Source organism: Drosophila miranda, chromosome XR (genome assembly GCF_003369915.1).
Source record: "Drosophila miranda strain MSH22 chromosome XR, D.miranda_PacBio2.1, whole genome shotgun sequence".
Classification (NCBI taxonomy): domain Eukaryota; kingdom Metazoa; phylum Arthropoda; class Insecta; order Diptera; family Drosophilidae; genus Drosophila; species Drosophila miranda.
This window is the reverse complement of record NC_046674.1, coordinates 6,166,809-6,193,039: the sequence shown is the minus strand read 5'-3', so window position 1 is coordinate 6,193,039 and position 26,231 is coordinate 6,166,809. Positions and strand designations below refer to the sequence as shown.

The 26,231-nt window shown below is 44.0% G+C and overlaps 2 protein-coding genes across 2 annotated transcripts in view; both read left to right on the top strand.

Moving 5' to 3' along the window:
- Positions 1 to 38: 38 nt before the first annotated feature.
- Positions 39 to 2,150, top strand: LOC108153749. Its single transcript, XM_017283879.2, has 3 exons — positions 39 to 189; positions 1,451 to 1,534; positions 1,592 to 2,150. Exons 2-3 carry the CDS (start codon positions 1,469 to 1,471, stop codon positions 1,829 to 1,831), a joined length of 306 nt encoding a protein of 101 aa, XP_017139368.1. The 5' UTR covers positions 39 to 189; positions 1,451 to 1,468; the 3' UTR covers positions 1,832 to 2,150.
- A 636-nt stretch (positions 2,151 to 2,786) lies between these two features.
- LOC108165425 overlaps positions 2,787 to 26,231 on the top strand; it is a 105,904-nt gene continuing 82,459 nt past the window's right edge. Inside the window, exons 1-2 of the mRNA XM_017301463.1 lie at positions 2,787 to 2,814; positions 16,882 to 16,916. Coding sequence (XP_017156952.1) covers positions 2,787 to 2,814; positions 16,882 to 16,916 — 63 coding nt within the window. The remainder of the gene's footprint in view (positions 2,815 to 16,881; positions 16,917 to 26,231) is intronic.

Sequence of the window (26,231 nt, the reverse complement as noted above, 5' to 3'; positions counted from 1 at the left end):
GTTACTGATTAACGATAGTCTTACTGATAGTTTGATCGAAATCGTTCTGGTTATAGAAGGCTGGCAGCTTTGCGAAAATTTGTGTGATAAAAAGTTGTTAATTATTTTGCAGAGGTTCCCGAATATTCTTTGAGTGAAAAAGTGCAATTTGTTCAAGTTTTGCTCACGGCACCGTGCAAATATATTGGGGTAAGTAGTTTTCGAGTATTTTTCAGATTTGCTGTGGCCAGAAAATTCTTGACGGAGACACCAACACACAGACAAATACATATGTACATATCTGGATAATTATGTTGAGTAATATAATTATTTAGCTCTTCATTAAACACATTTTGCCAGGCAATTGTAAGGTTTTTAGTGTCGTGTGTCCGTGGCTCCGTGTGTCGTGTGCAGATCCGAAAATTTAATACGTCATTATCCATTGTGGGGACCAAAAGTGGCAACAGATTTCCATAATGGCTATTTCATTGGGCAGTTATTGCTGGTCTGCCTACTCCTCGCATTTTACTTGCGGTTTTGTCCCACCCAGAACGTGGCCCTTGTGGCAGCCATCAGCCAGCAGCCAGCAGCCGCACTGCCACTTCCGTCTGTGGAGTCGTGAGTGAAATATTAAAATTCAATTAAAATGGCGTTAATTCCAGCAACAGAAACATCATCAGCATCAGCAGAAGAGAAGAGTCGGCGCATGTCGACTGTCTGCCCAGCGCCTGTCATAATTGTCAACTCTTCAGGGCCGGGACCGGGCCCGGTGATCCGACGGACAGCCATGTCATGTCCCAGGCAGTGCTTCCTTTCCGCACTTTGGCATAATGATGCTCATCAACGGACAGGTTGGCCATCCCGCCATCCCGTACTGCCGCTGATGTTTTGTGTCCGCCTCTCAATGGCATCAGTGCTGGCCGCTGATTTTCTATACCCCCCCTGGCTGCTCCTGCTCGCCTTTTTGTTCGACTCGCATGCAAATTGCACTTCAGACAGCCATTTATCATCAATGGGCTAGCAGTCGGCTACAGGCTACAGGCTACAGGCTACAGCCTCCCCAGAAGCAGCATCATCCTCAGTCATCAGTCAGAAGGCAGTCCAGACCAGTCCAACGGATATAATGGTTAATTAATAAATATGTGTATTTCCTCCTGCGGCATGGCTCCTCCGATTGAGGCTCGGAAGAAGCGAACCCTTTGATATAGAATTTGTATGGTGCTGCTTTTTGCATGTAAAAGTTGCCTTGAACCATTTTTTTTACGTTGATCTGTTAGGCCATTGACCCACACGTGTATGCGGCTTAATAGTCGAGTCCGTCTGGAACATTCCGCACATTCGCGAATCAGCTGTTCCCTAAAAAAGGAACAGTGTGACCATACTGAGCCTGTGAAAAATGGCCAATAAAACGACTGACAATGGAAATTGCACTCATTCTGATAATTATTATTTATTTGTATTTAATTTAAAGTTGCATTAAACAAGTACCATGGATAAGATGAATGTGCATTCAATCGTGGCGACAGCCGCCGAAATTGGGGGTCCAAAAAAGCAGGTGGGTCTTTGAACGACCAACCATTCCAAAGCGTTTCTAAGATATAATTTTTTACAGGCCACCGAAATGACGGTGAAGAGTCTACAGGATTGCTGCAAGTCTGTGATCGAGAAAAATTCCCTCAAACGTGTCGGTAAGGCATCGATACCCTCCTCTGCCGGACCAAAGAAGGAAACGTACGCCGGGGCTGCCGAATTTCTGATGCCGGCCGAAAAGGCAGCCATCGCCCATGGCCGCCTTGAATGCGGCGTTCCATTTGGCCAGCGATATGAAGATGTGCCTCATTCCGCAAAATAATTTGGAGGATTTTCCAATCCGTAATATCCAGAAGGATTAGCATTTCAACATTCGACTTTAACCCCTTAAACAAAAATATAACCACACATTCTTTAGCTTCAGAGAATTTCATAAGTAGCTTAAATCAAAATTATATTATTTAGATCATCTTAGAAATCTTTTTTTTTTGTCACTTGTCGCTTAATTGAGGTGTTTAAATGGTAAAACGAATAATATAATAATCGACTTTGGTACATAATACATAATTTTTTTGGAATCGCTTAAGCGATAAATGAGTCAATTTTTGGAAATATTAAACAGATAACTATTCAAATTTAGCAATCGAAGCGAACGCAGTGATTTTTTGGGATGCCTCTGTTTAAGCAATTGGAACAGAAACGAAGCTCATCATCTCTGATGAGTTTTAATAACATATGTACATATGTATATCTTTCAAGCGGTACCCCGTTCTTACACCTACGATTTCTAGGATCTTTAAAAATATAAATAGCTCGAGCTGCAGTAAGATTTGAGGTGACGAGGAGCAGCAGACAACACACTCACTCACACACACACTCACAAAAGAGGTTGTTATTGTTTTTGCACTTCGGGAGGGAGAAGATCCGACAAAACGAGCAACCAGGAAGAGAAGAAGAGCCCACTTTAAGCCTCTCTGCACACAAACCTCTCTCCAAGGCACTCTCTTCTTTGGCAGTATGAGTGGGAGGAAGACGAGGAGCAGAAAGCGAGCAGAGCAATTAGGCAGAGCAGCAGGAGAGCCATGGAGAACATACATATGTATATGCAGGTAAGTAAGAGCAGCAGCAGGAGAGCCAGGAATGAGCGAGTATTTTTTACATGCATTGCTCTCTTTCAGTTCCAGCTTCCAATCCCGGTTCGGATTGCACGGCTCCGCCTTCTTTTGCCTCTTTGTGATTGTGAAAAGCGGGGAAATGGTGAAAATTGTAACGGAACAATGGCGCTGGAAAAGAAGATCACAGAAGGTGTGAAAAGCAGGGCATCAGTGGTTGTTTGTACAATCGATTGCTTGGTCTCGTAACGAGACTCTCGTTACATTTGTGTCGTCTTGAAGTCGTCGTACAGTCCGTCCGAAATCCTACATATTTTTCGGAGCCGGTGAGAGTACGTGGGCTGCCTTTTGTATCCGTAGCCTTGGCTTTTTCAGCATGACCAGGTCAAAATGATCGCTTCCAACTAAAAGTAATATAATATAACCATTATTATTATTTACTAGAGGGCACCTGTAAAATATCGGGGCCACGACGACGATCCAAAACTCCTTGATACAAAAGAGAGATATTTCGTTTGCTATGGAGTAAGGATGAGAATTAAGAATGCTTTAAAAGGAAGCACCATATATATGGAGCAACGAGTGGTAGGACTGATATAACTTTTACTCTTAGAAATGTTTACACTATGATTTATTCGCTTCTTTCACTGTCTTTCAAGGTTTGCTGCATTCGGATTAAAGAATTAAATGTATCTGTTTAAGAAGAAGGTTTATTTAACCTCTATCTGCCAAGGGAAGCCGATCCCTTACCCAGGATAGCCCTTTATTTGCACCTTTCCCCCTGCTTATCCTCGGGTAAAACGGCGACCTGCCTTCGTTTCCAATATTAGTTGTATTCTGTATGCTCAAGCACAGCCCCTTCAAGTACTTATGCCCGACTGTCGACTGTTTGATTAGGCATTCCGGCAGTCGAATAAATACCAATAAACACAGAGCCAGACTGCCAGACAGTAGCAACAACTTTGGTGCTTCACAGCTTCAAGGTGTCAACTGTACACGCACTCACACTCACACTCACACCCACTCACATCCACACCACCACTTGAATCATCCCAAAAGGGAGGGGGTGTGGTGTGTGCAAAAGGAGGAAACTCCTTCACGGTGAGTCAATATTGGTAGTCGTTTGGCAAAAGTTTCACTAACAACTTTTTGGATTCCTTTCCTTTCGATTCGTTTCGTTTCGTTTTTTTTGCGTCTGCGAGGGGCGTTCCTGGTCTGTCCCGAAAGTCTGAGGCTGCCAATGGCGGAGGTCAACTTATTGGCTCTTGTTTTGTTCAATTTTTAAATTTTATTCCTACATAGTTTTCCGATAGAGCTTCGCTCGTATCGCAAACTTCGATGTATTGTGTCCCATCCCCCGTATCAACTGTGGAACGCCTCATTGATTGCCCATTTAGAACCGCAAAATTTAATTTATCTGCCATCAGTTGATGTTCTTGCGGTTTGCCAAAGCCAGGGCCAGGGCCGGGGCCGGGCAGTGTCCAAAATGATATCGAAAGAAGGTTCTATATATATACATATACCTATCTATACAACACCCAAAAATCCCCCCGCCCTCATGTCTGTGTGGGGGGTCCCTTTTGTTTGTGGGGGAAAACCCATGTCAAAAATTGTACAACAGTTCTGGTTCCTATTTTTTTTTTTGCTCTGCTTTCGTTTCTGATAACATTTTGGGGCGGCTGCCTGGCTGTGTATTCATGTGTGATTGTGTCTGTGGGTGTGTGTGTGCTTGCGGGATGTTTAAGATATCATCTGTCTCTGGAGCAGTCCCCATAGACCGACCCCAAACCCGCAATCGAACGACTGTCAGGCACTTCCGTTGGCTGCCATTGCCACCTGCTGTTTGACACCTAAATTCGCTTATTGTTGCCTGCCCTGCCTTTGGATTTACTTTTATGAACTTGTCCGCTCATCGGGGAAATCTATATCTATCCCATTCACATACATGTGTACATATGTATGCATGTGTGTGTGTGTGTGTGTGTGTGCTAGAACTTCAACACTTCATTCAATTCGTTTCAACAATTGAAATGCGATTAGCGCCAAGGTGCACAGGGAACGGAGACCGTAGGAACGAATGGCATCCCATTGGATGGGGGATGAGTAGGGGCTGCTTTTTGGGTTGGCTACATTTTTGATTTATGTGAAATTGAGTTAAATTCATCCACACACATCCTGACCCGCGGCCTTTTCCCTCTCTCTCTCCCATTGTAGCTGAGCGCGTCCTAATCAAGGCTATTCACTTGCCATAAATCAAATTAAATGGCTGTCACACATATCGCCTGGCGCCAGTGGGGCCTAAAGCTCCAGCCCCCTGCCTCCTGCCATCCAGCCTAATCCTACGCTTTGTCCTGCTGCTCTGCTCCTCCTTCCTGCCAGCAGCCACTACATTGTCATGGCTGTTGCTGCCGCTGCTGTCAGCTGAGCATAATTAAAAGCCAGGAAAATTGTGAGCAAAATATATGGGTGTATGCCCGCGGAATTGGGGGTCACGATAGTGCCACTATAGTGCACGAGTGGTGTCAGAAGAAGAGACTGCTAATGGGTATAGATTTGTATAGAAGTGTTCTTCGAAGGAGAGCACTTTCTGCAGTTAAAAGAGAGGGAGTAGTAATTGTTCTATGAAGATTGGTCGAAGGAGTAGTAGGGAAGTAGGGATCTACATTTATTGCTTATAAGCTTAACAATTTCCTCTCTCAGGAAATGTCTTTAAGTCCACATAATCGCATTGACCTCAAGCAAATCTCCATCTGAAACATCCTACAACCTTTCATTTAATATAATAAACTCCAATCTCTTTTCTTCTTTCCCGTTTCACACCTTCCTGATTAGCTTTTCATACGTATTCCATGTCGCCTGCCCCACCACCGATTTCGATGCAATATTGCCACCTCCCCCGCTGCGGCTGGTTGGGGTTGCTCTTGGGGTTGGGGCTGGGGTTGGGGTTGAAGTGTAGCTAATTTACTGAGCCTCCAGTTCTACTGCTGCTGCTTGCAGCATGGGCAAAAGACCTTTTGACTTCAAAGAAGAACTGTTGCTTGGAGTGCGTGCTCTCTCTGGGTCCTGGAAGGTCCAACAATGTTGCCAAACACTTCACGTGGTAGGCTCTCTCGCTCTCTACGGGGGTGGGGGCTGGGTGGGGGGCTCCCGGGTGCGCGCCTTTGACACTGTCAAACGGGTCTCCACCTACACTCCGCCGGCTGCAAGGCATACCACGCCTCCTGCCCCCCCTTGAAGTGCATTTGTTTTTTGGCTTTTGTTTTAATTGGCTTGCGCCCGGACTTGAAGGAGTCGCTGTGTGTCCTGATCCTGCCTCGGCTGCTTTACTCCTTTACTGCTTTTCGCTTAACAAACTACATTCCTCTCTCTCTCTCTCTGCCCCCCCTCGCACGTCCGCTTCGCTTCGCTCATTAAACATTTACTCTCAACGCTTTGTCGGCGTGAACTTTGATGTTGACTTTGGGTCCCCATGTCGTCCCCACAGGTCCAAAAGGGCTACAGAGAGAGATAACCACTTGAGATTGCATCTCTCTGGCAAGCCTTTGGCTCCAGCTCGGGCTCCTGCTCCAGGTCCTGCATGACTCCCATGACAACAACTCCTTTCTCCAGCTCTCTGTTTGTGTCTTTTGAAAAGTGCATTTCTGCCGCAGATTGTGGCGCTCGTTTGGTCCGTGGCACATTCCAACAACCCTCTGGCCAACCCAAGCCGAGCCTCTTCTGTTGCAGTTGCATCTTCACTTGGTGGCGTGTGTGTTTGTGGCATGCATTTCTCATATTTCCACAAAAAACAACCTTTTGTGAGGATGGATCTACATTTTCGAAGATTTTTAGTAGTAGAACCCCCCATTATTTCTTATCCCCTAGATAGACAGGGCTATTCCGATGACGACAGCTTGTGGAGATCCTTAATTGCCCAGAATTGGAACAAAATCAGGTACTTACATATGTAGAAAAGGGAATAAAATTCTGCCTTTCTTTTTGTAGAAATAATAATATTTTTCCAACAATTATCACATATGTATTTTCCTTTCGTTATCGTAGTTTTTTTTCGTGGCAACTGTACCCGTTCAGTCATCGACGAGAAAACTTTAGTTTCAAAAAAAAAAAATCAAACTTCAAAACTTCCATGTCATAAATCATAAGGCTTTGGCGCTGCCGCTAGGCTACGAGTATATCCAGGACCACGACCACGACCAGGACCAGGACCAGGACTTGGCAAAACTATACACAATGCACAATTGCAATAGAGCGGCAGGAGCCCCCTTTGTCAGGCAGTCGTGTGTGTGCCGTGTGTGGTGCGGTGTGGTGTGTGGTTTGTGTATGGCAATTCACTTAGGAGTGGATCTCAGGCCCCCCCACACACCCACTGCCACACCAACCCACCCAACCCGAGCTCCCAGATCCACTTGCAACCTCACTTGGCATCGTTTACGAAGCTATTCAGTATGCGACTACCTGTATTTATGGCCTGTAGCCTTCGTCCTGGGCCTGTGCCTCGTCCTGGGCCTGGGCCTGGGCCTGGGCTTTTATCTGCCAGCGGTAGTTACATTCCATTCATAAATATTTTTTCATTCACTTATTTGCTACCCCTCTCGCATATCTCTCACTCCCTTTCCTTGCCACATTTTTTTTTGCGTTTAGCTTTCACCTGAAGTTGCAATGGAGTTTGAGTCGCTTTGGGAGCCCTGTGCCTGTGCCTGTCCCTCCCCGCTGCCATTCGTTATTGTTGTTATGCCGCGACTCGCTTCGAGTTGCATTTTAAGCGTTGTTTTTGGATGGGAGTCCGGGGAAGGGAAGTATCCATGAGGCCGCGCCATTGTTTGGCATATGTTTGTCGTTTGCCTTTGATCTTTTGCCAAAGTGAAAGCGATTGCATCTCCCGGACTAGCGGAGATAGTCAAGCTCCTCTCCACATTCCTCCACTTCAAGTTTGCCTTTGGCTCAGATAATTGCGAAAAAAAAAAACAGAAGCGGGCTAAGACCAGGCCTCAGTTTCACTTCTAATTAGAAATATATGTATGTATCTACGCATACACTCTTTTAGATATCCTTTGAAAGTGCAATTAAAACAGACGCCAACTGTTGGAGGGCCTTCAACTTTCGCGTGGATTCTGTATATTTTGGCGACTAATTAGGATATTTCGACCTAACCAGGCGAGAGTTCAATTTGAAGGGCAGCCGGCGGCCAACACAAGTGCATTCTTAGCCAATAAGAGACCTATAGTTGGGGCTAAAAAGATACCCAGTAATTAGACCTCTTGGCAGTTGGAGAGGGAAGAAAAGCAGCAGAAACGACTCCAAATTGTCAATGTGTTTCCTCGTCTCTTTGCAGTGGCAGACAAGTCCGATCTTGTCTTTACAGTGGGAGAGGCGCAAAAACATCCGAACTGCGTTTGATTATGAGAGGGAGAAGAAAAGGGTAAAAACGAATGCCGATTTCCGACAAGCGAGCAGTCAGTAAGAGAAGGAAAGATCACACAGCACTTTAAACCTCTCACTCGCACCCCTTCACTCCACACACACACACCCACAAATTTTGATCTACTTTTGCAGTAGGCGAGCGAGCAGTGGAAAGGGCAGCAAACGATGGTGAGAGAGAAATACATATACATATATGTATGTACAGTATGTCTATTAATTGTTTGCAAAATGTAAAAAGGCACATAAGTTTGACTTCAACATGGAAAATATGAGTACATACATATGTATGTACTAGGTCCGCGGGAGAATACATATATTTACATATATACACATATAGAAAATATATATGTACATTAATCCATGCATTAATATTTTCTAAACGCAGCGGCAATTTTTCGTTTGGTTTGGTCGCGTGGTCACGTTCACTCATCTTTTGCAGCGTGAAAGGGAGAAGAAGGAAGAGGAGCAAAAGGAGAGGAGAGCATCGAATGGCCGAGCACTAATCCATCTGTACCACTCTCTCAGCTGCCTAATTTTTTCCAACCAGCCCAAGCATGCGTTCCCTTCGCGTTTCGGGTTGTGAAAAACGGGAAAATGGTGAAAATTATACCGGAAAAGTATCGCGAAAAGTGTGTGGTGTATGGTGCTGGTATATGTATAAGAATACAAATATCCAAAAATTGTTCAAGCGTAAGAAAAAGTGCGTGATCATTTGCGGGGGCGGTCCGGCAGGCAAAAAAAAAGGTCCGGAAATATGTGCAACTGCAGTAAAATGCATAAGTGTATAATAAGCATATTATTTTAACGATTTAACAATTTTTGGTACGCGAAAATGTGCGGGGCGCCTGTGTCTCACTTTATTTTCGTGTGCCACAAGGAATGAGCGAGCGCTCTCCATGCAAGTGTGTCAAGGTGAAGCTGGATCTCTCTCTTTCTCTCTCGTTTGCTTTGTGATCACAAATTTTACCAAAATGTGCGAGCATCGTGAGAGTGTTCCGACTCCAATGCCTTACCTTATATTTGTATACCCAATATGTGTGCTCTAATTTGAATCGTTTGCTGGGAAAAGGCGATGGAAGAATAAAAAGGTACTGTTTATACGGTTATCTCTGCATGCTTCTTAATTTTATATGTACATATATTAACTCCACAGCATGGTCGTGTTGGTAGTTAAATCTGCTATATTGCCCACCTAGTCTTTCAGCAATGAAATCTTTTATTGCTTCTTAAAAACCACCAAAACTCTGCCAATTAAGGGAGAAGTTGGGCAAAGTAACAGACAGGAGCGGAGCGGCGCAGCGCACATGCAGCCCACCGCATGCTTATTTAATCATTTATGCAGACCTTATAAATTTTCATTAAAGTTTGATACAAAAATCTGCTGCTGCTCCTTGCCGCTCCTGCTGCCTGCGCCCAGAGCAGATGTTCTGCGGCCCCAAAGTTCTAGTCCTTCTGGAGTCCTGGCAGGAGTGTGTGTTGTCAGTCAGTGATTATGTAAATATTTCAACACAAATTAAAATCAAAATTAAAATTACAAAAAGCTGCCACAGGCAACACATGGCCTGTGGTGGATGCGAATGAGGGATGGGCAGGAGAAAGGTACTCCAACACGCTGGGTCTTGGGTTCTTCTGCTTAGAAGGAGGCTCCTTTCAGCACTCTCTCATTCAGCACTCTCTCCCCTCTCTTTGCCTGCCTCTTTCTGCTCTTTCCATCTGTTTCTCTAACGCCTCCTCTTCGTTCATGTGTGTCTTATGGGAAATTTAAATAAAGTCAGCAGGCAATTTATTTGCATTAACATTTTGTGTGTGTGTCCCTCTTACAGTGGGTGTTTGTGTGTCTGTTGGTGTGTGTGTATGTCTGTATCTGTGTACGCCGTATGTTTCCTGCTGCTGCCGCTCCTGATGTCCATGTTTGTGTGAGATGCAAATTTTTGTTCGGTGCGCCTGCTGTCAGCTTTGTTTGCCGCTTCGCTTCGTCGTTTTGTCGCCGTTGCCGTGTTCTGCTTCTGCTGCTGTGCTGCTGGTCGCTTCATTGCATTTTTTGCAACATCCAATAAAATCATCGGGAAAAAAAATTTGCAGCAGCACCATGGTGACTGCCATTGTCGCCCACTTTTGCCATTTGCTGATTTATCGCTTTCCTGCAGCTGCAACAGCATAGCCATTCCACATCCACAGCCCATATCCGCGCGCCGCCCAAAAGTATGCTACGCTTTTCTGCATTTCCCACTATAAATCAAAAGCAACAACAAAGCACATCTTTTTGTTGCCGCACAAAATTGTTGTAATTGTTGCAGTTTTTGTTGTTGTTGTGTCCCTTGTATTTAATCATTAACGTTTTTTTTTTTCCAGCTCCATCCATTTTTATTGTTATTAATTAATCAGTGGAAAATGCTGGAAAATAACAAACAAATAAAAAAAGAGTGAGAAAAAAGTTGATGGTAAACCAAGTGCTGAAAATTGGTTAAACGACTTTTGGCATGCACTGTACGATGGATACAGGAGATACAGGAGGAATCCATAAAATAGTCCTGTGGTTAGGTGCCACATTCTGATGGGGGGGCCAGTAAATTATGGTGTCTATACATATGTACATATGTACATATGTCTTCTACACTTATCAGTACATATATTTAATATAATAACCACAATTTATAACCATTTATTATAGTTTATTAAAATATGAGAACTTCTGTTTAATTAAATAACGTTTCTTGTGTACAGATATTGAATTTTAAAGTTTTACGAAAATACTATCTGATTTTCAATCAATCAATCGTCAGTATTTCCATTAAAATTTTTGTACAAATGCTCCACAAACCCCATTGGACAACCATTTTCAAATTAATTTTCATTGAAAAAAAAGTTGCTTTCAATGACACACACACACACACGCACACACACACAGAAGAGTTAAGGGCAGTAAGAGCGAAATTGAAAGCCCCAAAGCAAACACTCCACCATTCAGAAGACAGTTAACAGGCAGACACCCACAGTTATTGTTTATAATTTTATAATTTTAATTAAATAACACATCACACACACACAAAAAAAAACGAATCAACTGATGGCTTACTTGGCAGCTGGCAAGAGATTGAGCGGAAGGATGAGTGAAAGGAAGTGAGTATGAATGAGTGTTGGTGGCCTCATCATCAGTTTCAATCAGGCGTTTCCTTTCCACAACGGAATTTCCCTTCCATATTAAGAATGGGATGTGGTTGTGGGTGGGGTGGGGTTGATTCTCTCTCATTGAGGTCACTTCACATCTGACAAATGTCAAATGGCATTTAACGACATTTGCACAAATCATTACGATTAACAAATGGGAAAAAACTACAAACAAATGAGTGTTCGTCCCATCAGAGGGCAAACATCATCGCTGAGGGTCTGACGGGGAGACATGATGGAGAGTGCACTTCCCACTAGCAGCAGAAGCAGCAGAAGCAGCAGCCCCTGGATGATGATGATTCTTAACTCAATTCCCCGACACTTCCACTGATTCGTATGTACCTCTCCCCCATACCCCATACCTCTTCACGCAATGATGTCTCTCTTGTTTATCCAGCAAATGAAATATCTTGCGGGCTGTTCAAGCGCCTCATAAAAATGGCAAATTGAGTGTCTGCCCCCGTTGGGAATCGGACAGCGCGAGTGTACACTGTACACAGTACACTGTACAGTGGGCGCCCCCTCCTTTGGCTTTTTAACAAATTGTTTTCGCAGGTAAACAATCGCTCGTTTCGGGGCCATAAAATATGGTTTTGAACAACACAACACAACGCAACACAAAACATTCCTTAAGCTCATGCGGTGCGTTGGTGGGGCGGTGGGGCGGGGGGGACCTTTCCGAAATAGCAATAACTAGAATTTCTAATTGCAATGAAAACACATTTCCCAGCGCTGCAGGTGGTGCCACCCCCAAAAGTGAACCACAAAATTTGTGTATCAATGAAATTAATTGTTGGGGAAAATATTATGCCAGTGCCGATTGATGGATGGTGTGTGGGTGGGGGGGGCGGCCTTACCGAGTATATAACTGTGTGATAGGGCTACGTACTCATATGATGAATCATTTGTTTGGCGGGATGAGTCAATGAGTAATTGGTCGGGATTAGGGAGAAGGCTACAAAAAACCAGAGCCGCCTTGAATTTGGTTTCTGAGATCTAGGGGTACCATTACACAGTGCGACAAAACAAACTGTTGGAAATTATAGGAGCCCCGAAATATTTTTCTAAAAATTCGAAAACCTCCATCGCTGCAGCGTTAAACTCCATTCGGGTTTGGGGATTGTAAAGAGAAATGTATGGCTTTTTATTTGATGTTTAATTTGTTTCCAAAAGATGGCTTTACCTAAGGAGAGAGAAATAGAAAGAGTGATCCGACGGCAAGGGCCGCGGCTCTACTGTTATACCCGATACTCAGGCAGACTGTGTGTTTTTTTCTCGCTCTCCTCCGCCAGATATCGCACACTGCACGAGGAAGAGTGAATGTGTGAGAGAGAGAGAATGACAGGGCGTTGCCTAGTCACTGCAAATTCATTTGTTGCTCCTGGCTATAATACTGGTCAGATCTAAGCTGTCAATTTGCTAGACATGGCAATTTTCAATGATTCAGAATTCTGGATGCCACAGAGCGGGGCAAAATTTGGAAATACACTTGTAACAGTGACATTTCACAGGAGTCTGGAGAGTCTCTGAGATGTAGGGGCTCATCGAAACAGACAGAAATAAATAGCTATATCGACCGGCTATTGTTGCTGATCAAAAATACATATTTATACCTTAAAGGGTTTAAAGGGTATCCAGTTCTCCCACAAATCGAATATACCCCTAACCTCTTTGAGTATTGGGTATAAAAAACTCACCTAAGGGCAACTCTCTTCAGGCAGAGACCTGATAACTCTCCAAAAATCTACTGGGGCCGTGAATTGAAAGATCTTTTTAATTACAGATAACAATCTATGCCTTGTACGAGTATATTCCGAAATGTACCTATCAATGAATCTACCGCTTACCAATCAATCCGCCCATCCATCATCGCCTCATCAACCCATGTCTGAAGTGTTTCCTTTTCCTTTTCGCAACCACACATTTCCCCCCTTCCTTCAGCTCCTTCAGTTCCTTTATCTTCCCAGTCCATTACCCTAAACCTCATGTCCAATGCATGTCCTGGCCATGCAACCCCTCCTCCCTCCTCCCTGCCCCAAAGCCCCAAATGCAGCTCAACATTTGTCAACAGCAACACAGCAACGACCGAGAACGGGGCATAATTCGACCCTTCAGGTAGCCACTTGGCTGCGACGACTCTCGACCACATTCTGTACTGTTTTAGGCCGGCCGGCCGGCAGTTGGTTCTTGGTTCATGGTCTGGTCTCTGCCATTAGCAATATACACTGGTAGGGCCACCCCGATGGGGTGGACGCAACCCCCTTTTTGAAAAACAAACCCCCTTTTCATGACTTTTGTTTTTGTGTACTTGCGAGAAATGGAAAAGAGAGTACAGCTGAAAGAGAGAGCGAACGACCTGCGCATTGAGTGTTCCATCTTCCAAAGTGGGATTCATTCGGTTTCGGGCCTAGAAATATGGAATATCTTTGAAATGATCACCAAGGAATGGCCTCTACTTTTCTATTTTTGTAATTTAATATTTAATTAAATTCTATTTAAAACCCAAAAGTTTCAATTCCGTAAAAAAATTCAAATCTAACGTTCTTTTCCCCCTTACGTTACGTTTCTAGTGGTTCGCCTTACGTCGTTTGGTTAATGTTCCATTTGCCAAAACGTTTCGCGAGCTTGCTGACCGGCGCACAGCTGTTCTCTCTCTCTCATTGGCTCGCGCTCTCTCTCTTTGATTTTGCAAAACAAAACGCGTCGCTGGTGGCGGCCGCTTGGAAAAGTCGCCAGAAATGTCAGATTCGAAGTGGAAATCACCGGAAAAACTACATAGCGCGGCTGAAACACACAGAAAAGCGACTTGGAGAAAATTTCCCATCATAAAAATCAAGAGCAGACGCCAGAGGAAGCAGAGCGTCAGCGGCAGTGGCAGCGCGCGGAATGCGAAACGCGAATGAATGCGACAACGAATGCTGATAACAAAGCGTGCGACGCGTTAATAACAATAACAAAAGCAGAAGAAAAACGAGAAACGTCAGAAAAACAAAAAAAAAACAAGAGAATCGCGCGTTTAATTAACGGACTACTACGCTAGCAGCGCAGTCGACGTCGGCGTCGTCGCGTATGATAGTGTGGCCACAGTGTGTATGTTTTTTTGTGTGTGTGCGTGTGCGTGTGCGTGTGCGTAGGAGTTTCTTTTGATATAAAAACTGCATTTGATTGCATTTTCGGCGGCATTTGCGAAACGACCGGCCGCCGGCAAAGAACATAAAAACCAAACAAAAGCCAAATCGATAAGCAAAACGGTAAAGCTTCTCTTTTCTTTTTAAGTGCATGTGTGTGTGCATGTGTGTGTGTGTGGGGTATGTGTGTGTATTTGTGTGCGAGCGCAGCTGTTGATGAAAGTGAAGCAAAGGAAAAATCATTCACATTTTCCAGTCGGGAGGGGGTTGGGGGGGTCTGAAAATGCGAAAAATAACAACAGCAGCAGCTAACGCAAAGCAACGGCGGGGGACACAAAAGAGAGCAAGAGGCAAAAGAGCTAAAAACTCAGACGACGCCAAGTTTTTGATACCCTTGCTTACACATAGGCCATGATGGTTACTGGGAGATGTTTGTAAGGCAGAAAATAAAGCAGAAGCAGGTGCACAGGAATCTCCATTTCGATGTATTTTTTGAAGCCGTATATTCATTTGAAATTGGCCGAAAAACTCTTTGGCTTTCAATAAAAGGAAACAAATTGCAGCGAAAAATAAGCAAAATTAAATCAAAATCTGATTACTGTATTACGGGTTGTATCATCTTTCTGGGAAAATCTTTCAGGATATTCCAAGAGAACTGTTGAAAATGCCTAAAAATAGTCAGCTCTGCAAAAGTATCAAACAATGGTTTTCTTTTGGAACAAGAATGTTCCAATATAATCCAACAAAACTTTGAAATCGGAGGTCGCAGAATTTCCATCACTTATTAAAAATTATGGCCTTTCTAAATATGTATTTCCTAGAAATGTATGTATTTTCGCAAGGGTATCTCAATTTTCGACTCTCGAAAGCTGGTCTTTTCTTGTTTTTGTTGCGTTTTCGTTTACTTTTTTTCTCTCTCTGCTGTTCTCTGTTTTGTTTTTGTATATTTTACGAGACGAGTTTTACAAGCCAGACGTAGTTGTTCTTGCTTTTGTATCTCTAGTATCTAGATACTTTTTTGTGCAGCTTTTTGCCGGCTGCTGCTTTTCCGACCCCCCCGACTCAGCTTTAATTTCATAAATTTATACTAAAAAGGAGTCTGCAGTCGCACGAGAGTTTCCTTGGACTCGAGTCGCACTCGGATTCGCATTCGGATTCGCATGTCGTAGAGCAGTCAAAAGTAACACTCAACTTTCGCCCGTTCGTTCCGTGTTCCGGGTTCCGGGTACCGGGGGGGGCTTCTGTCTGCGTTTCTCTAATTGAGTTTGTCTGGAGCTCTGGGACTGGATATCTAGGAATGGGCGAAACGGCAACGAACACACGCATCCATATCAGACCAGGTCCAGGGCACAGGGCACAGGGCCCAGCGCCCAGGGCTAAGGGGGAGGGAGGTTGGACTGGCAATGGCAGAGCTTAACCCATGTGTGGGCACGATGGTGCTTGTAAATTATGCAAAATGATCAGGGAATGCTTTTGTGATAAGTGAAGAAATGTTTTCAAGGCAAATACCACAATTACTACAATGTTTAGGGCTAGATATTTTTGAAAAATATCAAGAATCTTCGGCTAAACAAAGCATGGATCCTCGCATATCTCAAGACTTGCTCTCCCGGAGATTATTTCTATTTCTATTTCTGTTTAAATTCCAGTCGTGTGCTTTCAGACATAAACGCCACTGATGTCTCCATTCTCGTACATATCTTTCCCGTTAGACACAAAAAAAATCCCTCAATTTTGTTTGAAACAACTTTTTATCATTTCTCTTTTTTTTATGCTTTTTTGGGGGGGCGATTTTTAAAGGGTTAACACACGCTTTACGACTACAAAAAACTTTTTTCACGTTAACTTTTTGTTTTGTCTGTGTTTCTGGTTGGTGGTCCTTGGTCCTTGGTCCTTTTATTTGGTGAAAATATTTCGGCATTTTGTTGGCATTAAATTGTCAGTGAAACGAGCTTTTGGGGGCACGTGGCAGGGGGCAACAATTCAAAAACGTGGAACTGCCACTAAAACATGCCAAAAATCGCGCGCATTTAAAATATTTGCCCCAGAGCCGCATTGAGAGTTAGCCAAGCGAAGGAAAGGGAAGGAAAGGAAGGGCAAGGGGAGGGCTAGGGATTCCTGGCATTTGGCTGGGATTTGATTTAGTTGTTGGGTCGCCACACCTGTCCCGCCCCCCCCGCCAAGAGCCCCACATTTGTGTGTCTGCTGCCTGCCACGTGGATGGGCACATCTCTCTTTCTCTTTGGGGTTTATTTTAATTGCTTTCCCACTCCATCTAGTATAACTAATTTGAAATATTTTCAGATCAAATGTGAAAAATTACTATTAAAAAAACAGAGGAAAAAACACGAAAACACTCGATGTAGAAACATCCAAAAAATATACGTAAAAATGCAACCATTCCGTTCCGTGCCGTGCTAGCAAATCAAAACGTATACGAACCAAAAAATATACATAAATATATCTATATCTAACTATAAACCCAAACGTATTCGAAACGATTAAGTGTCGTTTAATAATTGCGGATTCGATGAAAGAATAAGTGAAGAAACAGATCTTAAGTGCCACATCTTTGAAGGTAAGTCTTTTGCTGATAAATCAAGGGGGAACTTTCGGCTTTTGGGTTATAAATGTTTCATGGTTTACTTTGGAATATTAAGTGGTTTTTATGGGTATTTTATTTATTTAGGTATTAAATCTGAGAGGTCTTAGTAGTGCTTATTATTATTATTCTCATGGATATTATGGCTTCTACTCAAAATATGTCCAGACAAATTTGCTAAAAAGACTTCTTAGAGTTACAGAAAGCTAGTAATTTCACGGAGTAGAGATAATAACAGATTTAATGAAACCTAAACTCCCAAAAAACAAAAAAACTACCAAATACTTGCAAATAATTGCCTAAAAAGTTTATGATATCCGACTTATTTTAGATAAATTAAATGAAACCTCATATAAATGGAATATGTACAAAAAGCCCATATCGCTTCTAAACGGCTCGACAGATTTTAATGAAATTTTGTTTTGAATATTTAGTAGGCATAAGAATGGGTTATAGAGTATTTTTCATCTTCCTATCACCAGCCACCATTTTTAAATCGGTATTCTAGTATATTTTTATGAACAATATGCAAATATCCCAAAGAAAATGTGAACATATTAAATTGTGGTTTGATTTAATTGTCTTACGTTTTTTGTGACTGGGAAAAGTTTGTATCATCACATGTAAGAGCCAGAAAAAACAGACATCATTTTGTCCACTTTATTTCTTTGTCTGGCATATTCCGCTCATCCGAAAGTGCTGATTGGTGCATTGTCCTGCCCTCAAACTCAAACAAGAGTCAGATGGTACCGGAACAATCGAAACGCTTGCTCATCGGCACGGAACCACATTGAAAACTGTTCCTGAAGTCCTGTCGCACATTCCGTTTCGATGCCTCCAAATGACATCGTTTGGAGCAACAGAACTAGTTCAAAAATGGTCTGCCCAATATACAAATATTCGGCTCATGAAATGCCTACTGGCTTTCCTGCTTCACAGCTTCCTTGTTATGATTTTTCGTGCATACTTGTACGAGTATTGTACGAGTGCGATTGCCTTTAGTGTTTCCTTTCTGGACTTCTGTTTATTGACTTCAATTTGGTTTCAAATACCGAACCCCCGAAAACTCAATTGCAGGAGGGCAAGGGAAGAGGTACGAGTGTGATTCCTAGACAGAGAGCGGCAGGAGGCAAGAGCCTGGCCATAGCAAAAACAGAAGTACCATAATCCAGGAAACACCATTCAAGGGCAACTTTCACCGGCTCTCCAGAGATGGCCACAGGGAGGGGGTGGTGAGGGCGGTGAGGGGGTGTAAAAGGAGAGGTCAAACTACCCAGCCACTCGGTACACAGTTCTCCTTTCGTGATGGCTATTTCCGTCCGTCCGTCCGTCCATCCATCCATCGCTTACCGTCTGCCATTTTCATTTTTTGGCCAACAGCAGCAGCTGCCCCTGTCTTTTGGGGGGGTGGAGACGGCGACGGGGACTCTACTCTGCCGCAGTGGTCGGCCACATTGGCAGTTTTTGGGTCTCCCCCATAGACATTGGGACATTGGGACATACATCAGAAGCCCAAGTTCAAATTTCCAACTTCCTCTGACGGTTTTCCCTGGCCCCCACCCTCCTTTTGCCGCCGCTGCTGCTGCATCTCCCGCCGCTTTTTATGAGTGGCAAAATTGTTGTTATTTTTGCAGAGTTTTCCTCCCCAAAAAAAAAAAAAAAAAAACAGCACAAGTAAAAGGAAAATAAAGAAGGAAATTTTTGAAAATGCCTGCCAGAAGAAGGCAGAACGGAACAGAGAAGGGAAGAGAGGAGAGGAAAGAGCAGAGCAGAGGCAAAGCCAGAGCCAGAGCCAGAGCCAAGCGGCAAGGACATGGACATGGACATGGAGTGAAAACAGCCATAGACGTAGTCGACGTCTCGCACCTTCCACCAGCCACCAACCACCCCCAAAAGTAGCGGCGGCATCCAAGTCCGTCGACCCGGGGCGCCCACATAACGATGCAGCAGGCGGTGGCAGTCGGTGGCAGTCGGTGGCAGTCGGCAAGGGCAGCCCAGCATTTTCAACAATTTCCACATTTTATCTAACCAACCCCCAAAGTGTCGACTGCAGGAAAAAAAGGGAAAATCCTTGCGGGGGAGAGAGCGCCACAACAAGAGAGACGAGCGACGAGCGAAGAGAGAAAGAAGAAAGGAGAGTGCCAGGGGCTGGAGAGGGGACGACTCCAGAGAGAGCGAGCCGTAGACGCCGTGGATGCCGCAGACGACGCTTTGGTCTAGTGTTTGGTTGTTGTTGTTTTTGTTGTTGTTGCCATAACCTTGGCAGGAAAGGGTATAGCCGTAAATTTGTTACGCCTTTATTTTCGAAATGAAGAGCATAAAGAATCAAAGACCGCCGCCAGAACCCAATACAGGCATAAAAGTGTTCCTAGATGTTCCTCCTGGAATGGAGACGATTCGAATGGGTTTCGAGCTCATTGTTCTATGAGAACTAAGCTTCTATTGGAGATATCTTGACGAAATTTCGTGTCTTGAGCTCCTGGAGCTGTAGAGGAGAGAATTCTGGGGGTATTCCAGTTGATTGTTCTATGAGAACTGAACTCGATTTGAAGATATTTCGATGAGATTGTATGGGAAGTCTACGATGTTTGGTATATGGTCTTCCAACTAATGATTCGATGTGAAAATGGCTTTTTAGTTAAAATATCTTAAAGAAATTTTGCATTATAGTGGTCTTTGAGGTCTATAATAGTTTCATGGACCTAAATTCCATGTGAAATTCATGAAAATATAATTAAATGCTGCAACTATTGATTAAAAGAGGTATTTCCATGAAATTTGTAATCTAGACTATAAGATCTGGGCTTCTTCCTGGCTCTATGGAGTATATTCCTTATAAAACCAGATTCCTGAATGTGCGTTATTGACTAGGGGGCTTTTTTTCTCCGAGGATTCACTGTATTCAAGCGTTTTCCTCTAAATTGTATCTTTAAATAATATTATTCGTTAGAAATTGAGACGCAGAGAGAGCATCACAATTCCCCAGCAACAAATCATGGCATGCCCCGACGAAAACTTTTCAACTTTATCCTTGAACTTTTGGTTTGTTGGTCTTTCGATTCCTGTTGCAATATTTTGCTACGTTTTGGTCGTTTTTCTTCTCTTTTGCCCACCTTTTGCCACCTGGCAGACAAATCACACAAAATGACACGACGAAACAAAAAGCCGACAAGAAAAAGAGACCAAAACAATTCCAAAACGTGTTTAACATTTTTCCATCTTCATTTCGCATTTTAAACAATTTTTCTTTTTGGTCTCCAAAGATTTTCCTAACCCTAACGGAGAGCGAGAGAGAAAAGTTTGGAGAAAATTGTTTTTCCTTTTTTTTTTCCTTCTTTTTTTTTTTTTTTTGCTTTAATTTTCGGCAATTTTTCTTATGCCAGAAAGAAAAATCGAGTTGTCGTTTGTTCCGGCTACCCGCCCGGTCTGAAAATTCGGGGGTGGCTTTCCTTTTGGCTTTTCCGTGCTTTCCTTTTTTTGTGCTCGGGGTTTTCCTTCTTCTTTTTTTTTTTTCTTGGTTAACTTTTCTCATGGTTTTCCTGCTGCTCTTCGCTGGCGTTTCCTCTACTTTTGTTGTATGTTTATGCGCTACGCGTTTTTCCTAAGATTGACTTTGACATTAGAACCCCATCCCCCCCCCACACACACACAAACACAAACACACACACACACACATTTGTTGGTGGGGGGCTCGCTTTCGACACGCTTCGTCCTGTCGTCCTGTCGTCCTGTCGTCCTGTCGTCATCGTCATCGTGTTTGTTGGCCGGGTTCTTGTCCGCCATGTTGTTTTATTTTAGCACATTTACGTCATAATGGCATTTCCTTCCTCACCCTCTCCCCCCATCTCTCTCTCTCTCTCTGTCTCTCTCTCTCTGTGTGGGCTTTCCTTTCCCTTTCAGCCTTCTGCCGGGCGCCCTTTGAGACTTTTCCCCTCTTTTCCACTTGTGGGCTCGAAAATTTTCATTGTGTCTGTGGTGCTTGGTGCTTGGGTGTCCTCCATCGACTTCTTAAATTTTTCGCTCCTCCTTTCTTCTGTGAAGGTCCTTTATCGTGCTGTCTGTCTGTCTGCCTGTCTTTTGTTGTTGTAATTGCTTTCGGCTTTATTGTTGCCCCATTCGCATTCTATTTTCCTGTTTTTCCTGTTTATTTAATTTGATTTCATTTTGATTTTTATTAGTTTCCCATGCGTTCTGCCCCAGTTCTAGAGGCGGCAGCGTTTTCCATGCTTTCCCTGGGCTTTCCCAGTCTGTAATTTAAGTTTTTCTCCACCCCTTGCCTGGACATCCATCCAGCCACAGAAGGCAGCAGCATTGACAGGCGGCATTGACAATGATTGATTACCCACCCGATAGCCCGAAAAAAAAAGAATTGGGAAACCAACAACCAACATTTAACGTTAGATTTCTCCACCTGCAACACCCACACACACACACACACACACACACAGGGAGAGGTGGAAATACTTCATTATCTTTTCTGTTCGTTTGCTTTTTCTCCCCCGAAAGTTAATTGTAATTACACCCAAGATACGATTAGTGGCAACGATTAGATTCGATATTTTGTTGGCAGTAATCTGATTTTGGATTTTGTAATTTTGGTTGTACCTTAAATTAAAGACAATTAAAGGGGGACACCAAGCTGCCTCCAACGATAAGGGCAGAGCACACGTTGGGCAAGAGTGGAGTGTGGGGTGTGGGGCACAGAGTCGAGATTTATGAAGAGGCCACTCATTGAATTGGTGCCATAGAACAACGGTTCGCTTGACAGTTGGTTGAGATTTACGATGGAGGCCCATCAGTGGAGGAATGAACGTAACGGAACGGCATGGAATGGAATGGAATGGGGAATGCCTGAAGAATGGCTCTATCTGGTAGCAGCAACGTGCTTTGGGTAAACCCTTAAACTATTCAGAATGTTTCAATATTTACCTTAAAATACAACACTTACGCAGGTATGACAGCTCTGTCGGCCTTAACCAGGGTTGTAGCCCGCTCTTAACCCACTAAAGCACACAATCTTGAGAGTTTTAAGAACTGGCAATACACTTTTCATCAAAGATCTACCCCAACCCATTAATATCATTCTTTACGCAACCCCATGGGGCGAATAAACCTAATTTTAGGCCCCAAAAGTGACACTTACAAATATTTTGTGGCTGGGGGGGGTGGCAGGGACCTCCTTGAACAGCATAATTACTGCAGTTCTTTGCCTCATTATCCAACCCCAAGGAAAAAAAAAAACGCCAAACAGGAGACACTCCATCTGGCTGGGGTGTCCTGGAGGGGACGGGAACCCTTGTCAAGTCGTGACGTGTGAACGCGTCTTTATTAATCAATTTCGAATGCGCATCCGTAGGAGTGTCTCTGCTCTCAGAAATACTGTAAGTAATTAAATTAAAACGCTAGCATGTGTTTTTTTTCGTGCACTCTACAGCATTCTCCAGCATCCTGCGGCATCTCCAGCATCCTGCGGCAGCTACAGCTCCAGATCCAGCTGCAGAGACAGCGACAGAGACCCTCCTCGGGGGGATTACCCGCAGACGTTTGACAAAAGCGCTGACAGCAGCTCTCGGGGATCGGGGCAGACAGCGGCAGACAGCGGCAGAATGAGGGGACGGACGGTGGTTGACAATGGCATTTAATCAATCAATTTTGAACGGTAATCAAGCGGCGAGGACCCCCAAAAGGGTCCAGAGGGACCCTGCTCCCGTTGGCTCTCTCTTTGATTGATTGGTTCGCCGTTGTTTCGGGCTCAATGGATCTCTCACGCGTGGCTCGGACTTGTCGTTCAAGTTTAATTTCAAATTATAAATATGCACGGAGCCAGCCGGCGTTGGGAAAAACCATCTGGCGATTGAGGCATGTAATTAAGTGATTAGCACTGCCACTGCCACTGCCACTGCCACTCTCTCTCGCTTTTAGTTTAATTAATTTTAGTCCTTGTTTTTCTCCGTTGAAGATGGATGGATTGGATGGGATTTGCCAATCAATGGAAAAACCAATCAAGCTGAAATGATTGATAAGAATAGTACACAGAAAATGCTAAATGCGATTAAAGTATAAAACTGGGAATGCTGAACTGATTTCCATGGCAGATTGGAAAAATATATCTACATAGAGTTTCTCCACAGTTTCACTATCGAAATGCTCCTCTTGTAAGGCATGGCATCACGTGAATCGCGACTGTAGTGTGCGTGCGAGTGTGACTAATTGAGAGCATGATTTTCTCCACTCTCCAGCCGTTGGCTAGAGCGGGACATCCAATCCGATCTGCTCTCCCATAGCTTGTTCGTTTCATTCCACTCCTTCCATGCGCTCTCTTGCGGGATCGATTCTATTGCTTTGCCCGTTTCGTTCCCTCTAGATCTCTTGCCATTCGCGCGCGCTCTCTCTCTCTTTAACCCTATAATGCCTGCGAGGGCTTTTTGATATTTCACTTTGAAAATATACAAATTAAGGGATAAAATTCAAATTTTTAAATTTGAGACCTAAAAAATGATTAAAAAGCCAATAATAACTCAAAGTTTTCTTAGTATATAAGTAACAAAAATAGAGAAAAAACCTCTGCTAAAAGAGTAACACCAAAAAAAAAAGTCCACTCTAAATGCAAATATATGCCACAATGAATGCGCTATAATTTCTCAATAAATCCCATTTGCATATAAAACCAGATACAAAAACACGCCCGAGAAACCAGAAAGAAGAAAGAAACGAATTCATTTAGTTGGCACCTTTTCGTGGAGTTTTGGGGGCAATAAAAATACCAAATACCAAATAGACAATTAATTATGGTGCCACAAATAATGGCAATAAAAATTAATAAGCATTAATTTGAGTTATGAAAAAAGGTCTGGTCCGTGGCAGTAGCTCCTAGAAAACGTCTCCCCCCTCCCCCCCACCCCGTGCAAAAACTTTTCGACATAAATTTTGATAACGAAATTTTCGTGAGTAACAAATCAGCGGCGGGAAAACTGCAGTTTGTTTTGGTTGCCGCCGGGAGGGGGGGTAATTATTATTTATATTATTATTATTTTTTGTTGGGGGGTGGGGGGGGGGGGGGGGGGGGTAAACAGGTGCCAAAAGAATGAACTTTTCCGACTGCGTTTGCCAACTATTTTGCTTATCTTTTTGGAAAACTTTTCACTGGCAACAGAATAGAAACAGAAAGAAATTTTTGTTGTACAGCGGCACTTTTCGCTTTGATACGACGAGAGGGAGATGGCAGTGGGAGGGGGAGGGGGAGGGAGGCAGCAGCAGCTTGATTGGAATTCGCTTGGCACCCAAAAGTCCCACAAATTGGCGCTCTCAGGGAGAGATCAAAGCCGGTGCCGCGCAGCCCCTCTGCTCCACCCCGCCCCCATCTATTATTTATGCAGATGTTTCCGCTTACATAACCATCCGCTTTGGCGTCGAGCATTCGATCGGTCTTTAAACTGTTTTGATCGCTCTTCATCATCGGTTATTCCCTGATCAAAAAGCGTGAAGCCAAATTATTCAAAAATTGTGTGACGGTCTTTTGTTGCAACGGGTTGTTGGGCTCCCCGATTTATTGACGCCGATTTGTCTCTGTTTCTGATTGATATCCGTAATTAATGACAGCAGCAGCACCACCATCCGAGGACCTCCAAATGAAGTGCAATCGTTAAGTACTCGACTCTCAAGAGGCTGGAGTTGTGCCACCCAAGGGTCTGAGAGGTCTCTCAATGAGAGTTTTTCGGTGAAAAATAGAGCGCCCTTGCCTTCGCCACAGCTAAGCCACACTGTGAGTTGCACTCAGTGCTTGTTCCACCCAGAGGTGGCTCTCTTCCATCATCAAACCGTAATGCAATTTCCTTTCGGGGCAAGCGAGAGAAACGACAACAATATGAAGTAGCAACGTTGACAGCTCGCTGAACAGCAAACACAAAGTGCAACAGAAGGCAGACCAGACACTATAGAGTCCCCCCCCCCCACAGAAGGGGGCAAGTGGCAGGCTTTTGGCATTCCCCAAATGCAGTTGGAGCTCGGAGTTCGTTTGGTGACACTTTCTGCCAACATTTTTGGCAATAGTTGGGCCATCTGTGTGTGTGTGTGTGTGTGGCCTCCGTCCCCTGCCATCATCATCAACGTTATTGCCACAAAATGTCGCGCCGCAGTTGGTGCCCCCGTGTTGTGCCTTAACAGGAGGACAGCGTGTGTGTGTGCGGCTGCTGTCGCACTTCATTTAAAACTTCATTACATGACGCCATCAACATATCTGTTGCAGCTTCTACGGGGTCTGCCCTTTGGCAGCCACTGGCTGCACCACATGAGAGTGTTGCAACAGCCGTTGCCAAGTGGCAAAACCAGTTGGAATCCAAAGCGTTTGTCTCCTTTCGCTCCCGTACCGTGCCGTGCCATTCCGTTCCGTTCCGTTCCTTTCGGTCCTTTGCTTTCCCGTCCATTCCTCTTCCCCTTTTTCCGTTCCGGCACTCTTCTGCATAATTGAAAAATTATTTTATATGGAAATTCCACTCAACACGCACACACACACACACACACATTTATCCGAGGGAAAACTTTAAAATTTAATAAACTTTTATACGCACCATTTATACAAAATAAAAGAGCAACAACAACAAAAATATATGCAGGGGAAAATCAACCGCGAAACATCAAAAGTCAATTTGTGTGTATTTTAAAAACTTTTAATGCACGCACGGGGGTGCCAGACAGCGGGTGCAGGGGGGGGGGGGGGGAGTGGGAGGGGCAAAGGACAGTGCGGTACATAAATGTGGCAATTTTACGCTTTTCGGTGGCGTTAAATTTTAATAACGGGGCAATTCCGGGCCAAACGAACCAGAGTTGCCAGCCGCCATTAACGTTTATGCGGGCCGTTGAAGCGTGACAAAAAGCGTGGGGAAAACTAGAAGTTGGGTTAGAATCGGTTACACTCTGGGGACTACTGCAACTGGCTTTCCTTTACGGCTAAGCCACACCGGGAGAGGTAGTCAGTGGTGTCAACCCTGGTTACCCTCTACTGCTAAGCCACACTGGGAGAGGTAGAAATCACTTATATTTGGAATACAACTCTCTTTCCCAGTGCGGCTTAGCCATAGACTATGGTGTTTGACTATTTCTTTGATTCCTTCAATTGAAATCATGAATTCTTGATACACAAAAACGTTTTCCAGTGCCGCCCCCCTGCTCTGCTCCCCCGAGAGAGTGTGTGTCCATCATTTTGGTCAGCATTTAGTGGGTCTGTCATTCCGTCAGTCTGTTGTTGGCCCTGCTGTCGTTTGGCCGGGCCTGGCTAATAGTTGTGCGGTTCGG

Coding starts and splice junctions, on each gene's coding strand:
- LOC108153749 (XM_017283879.2), top strand. CDS start 1,469: ATGGATAAGATGAATGTGCATTCAATCGTGGCGACAGCCGCCGAAATT. Junction 1,535..1,591: donor TTGGGGGTCCAAAAAAGCAG/GTGGGTCTTTGA, acceptor AATTTTTTACAG/GCCACCGAAATGACGGTGAA.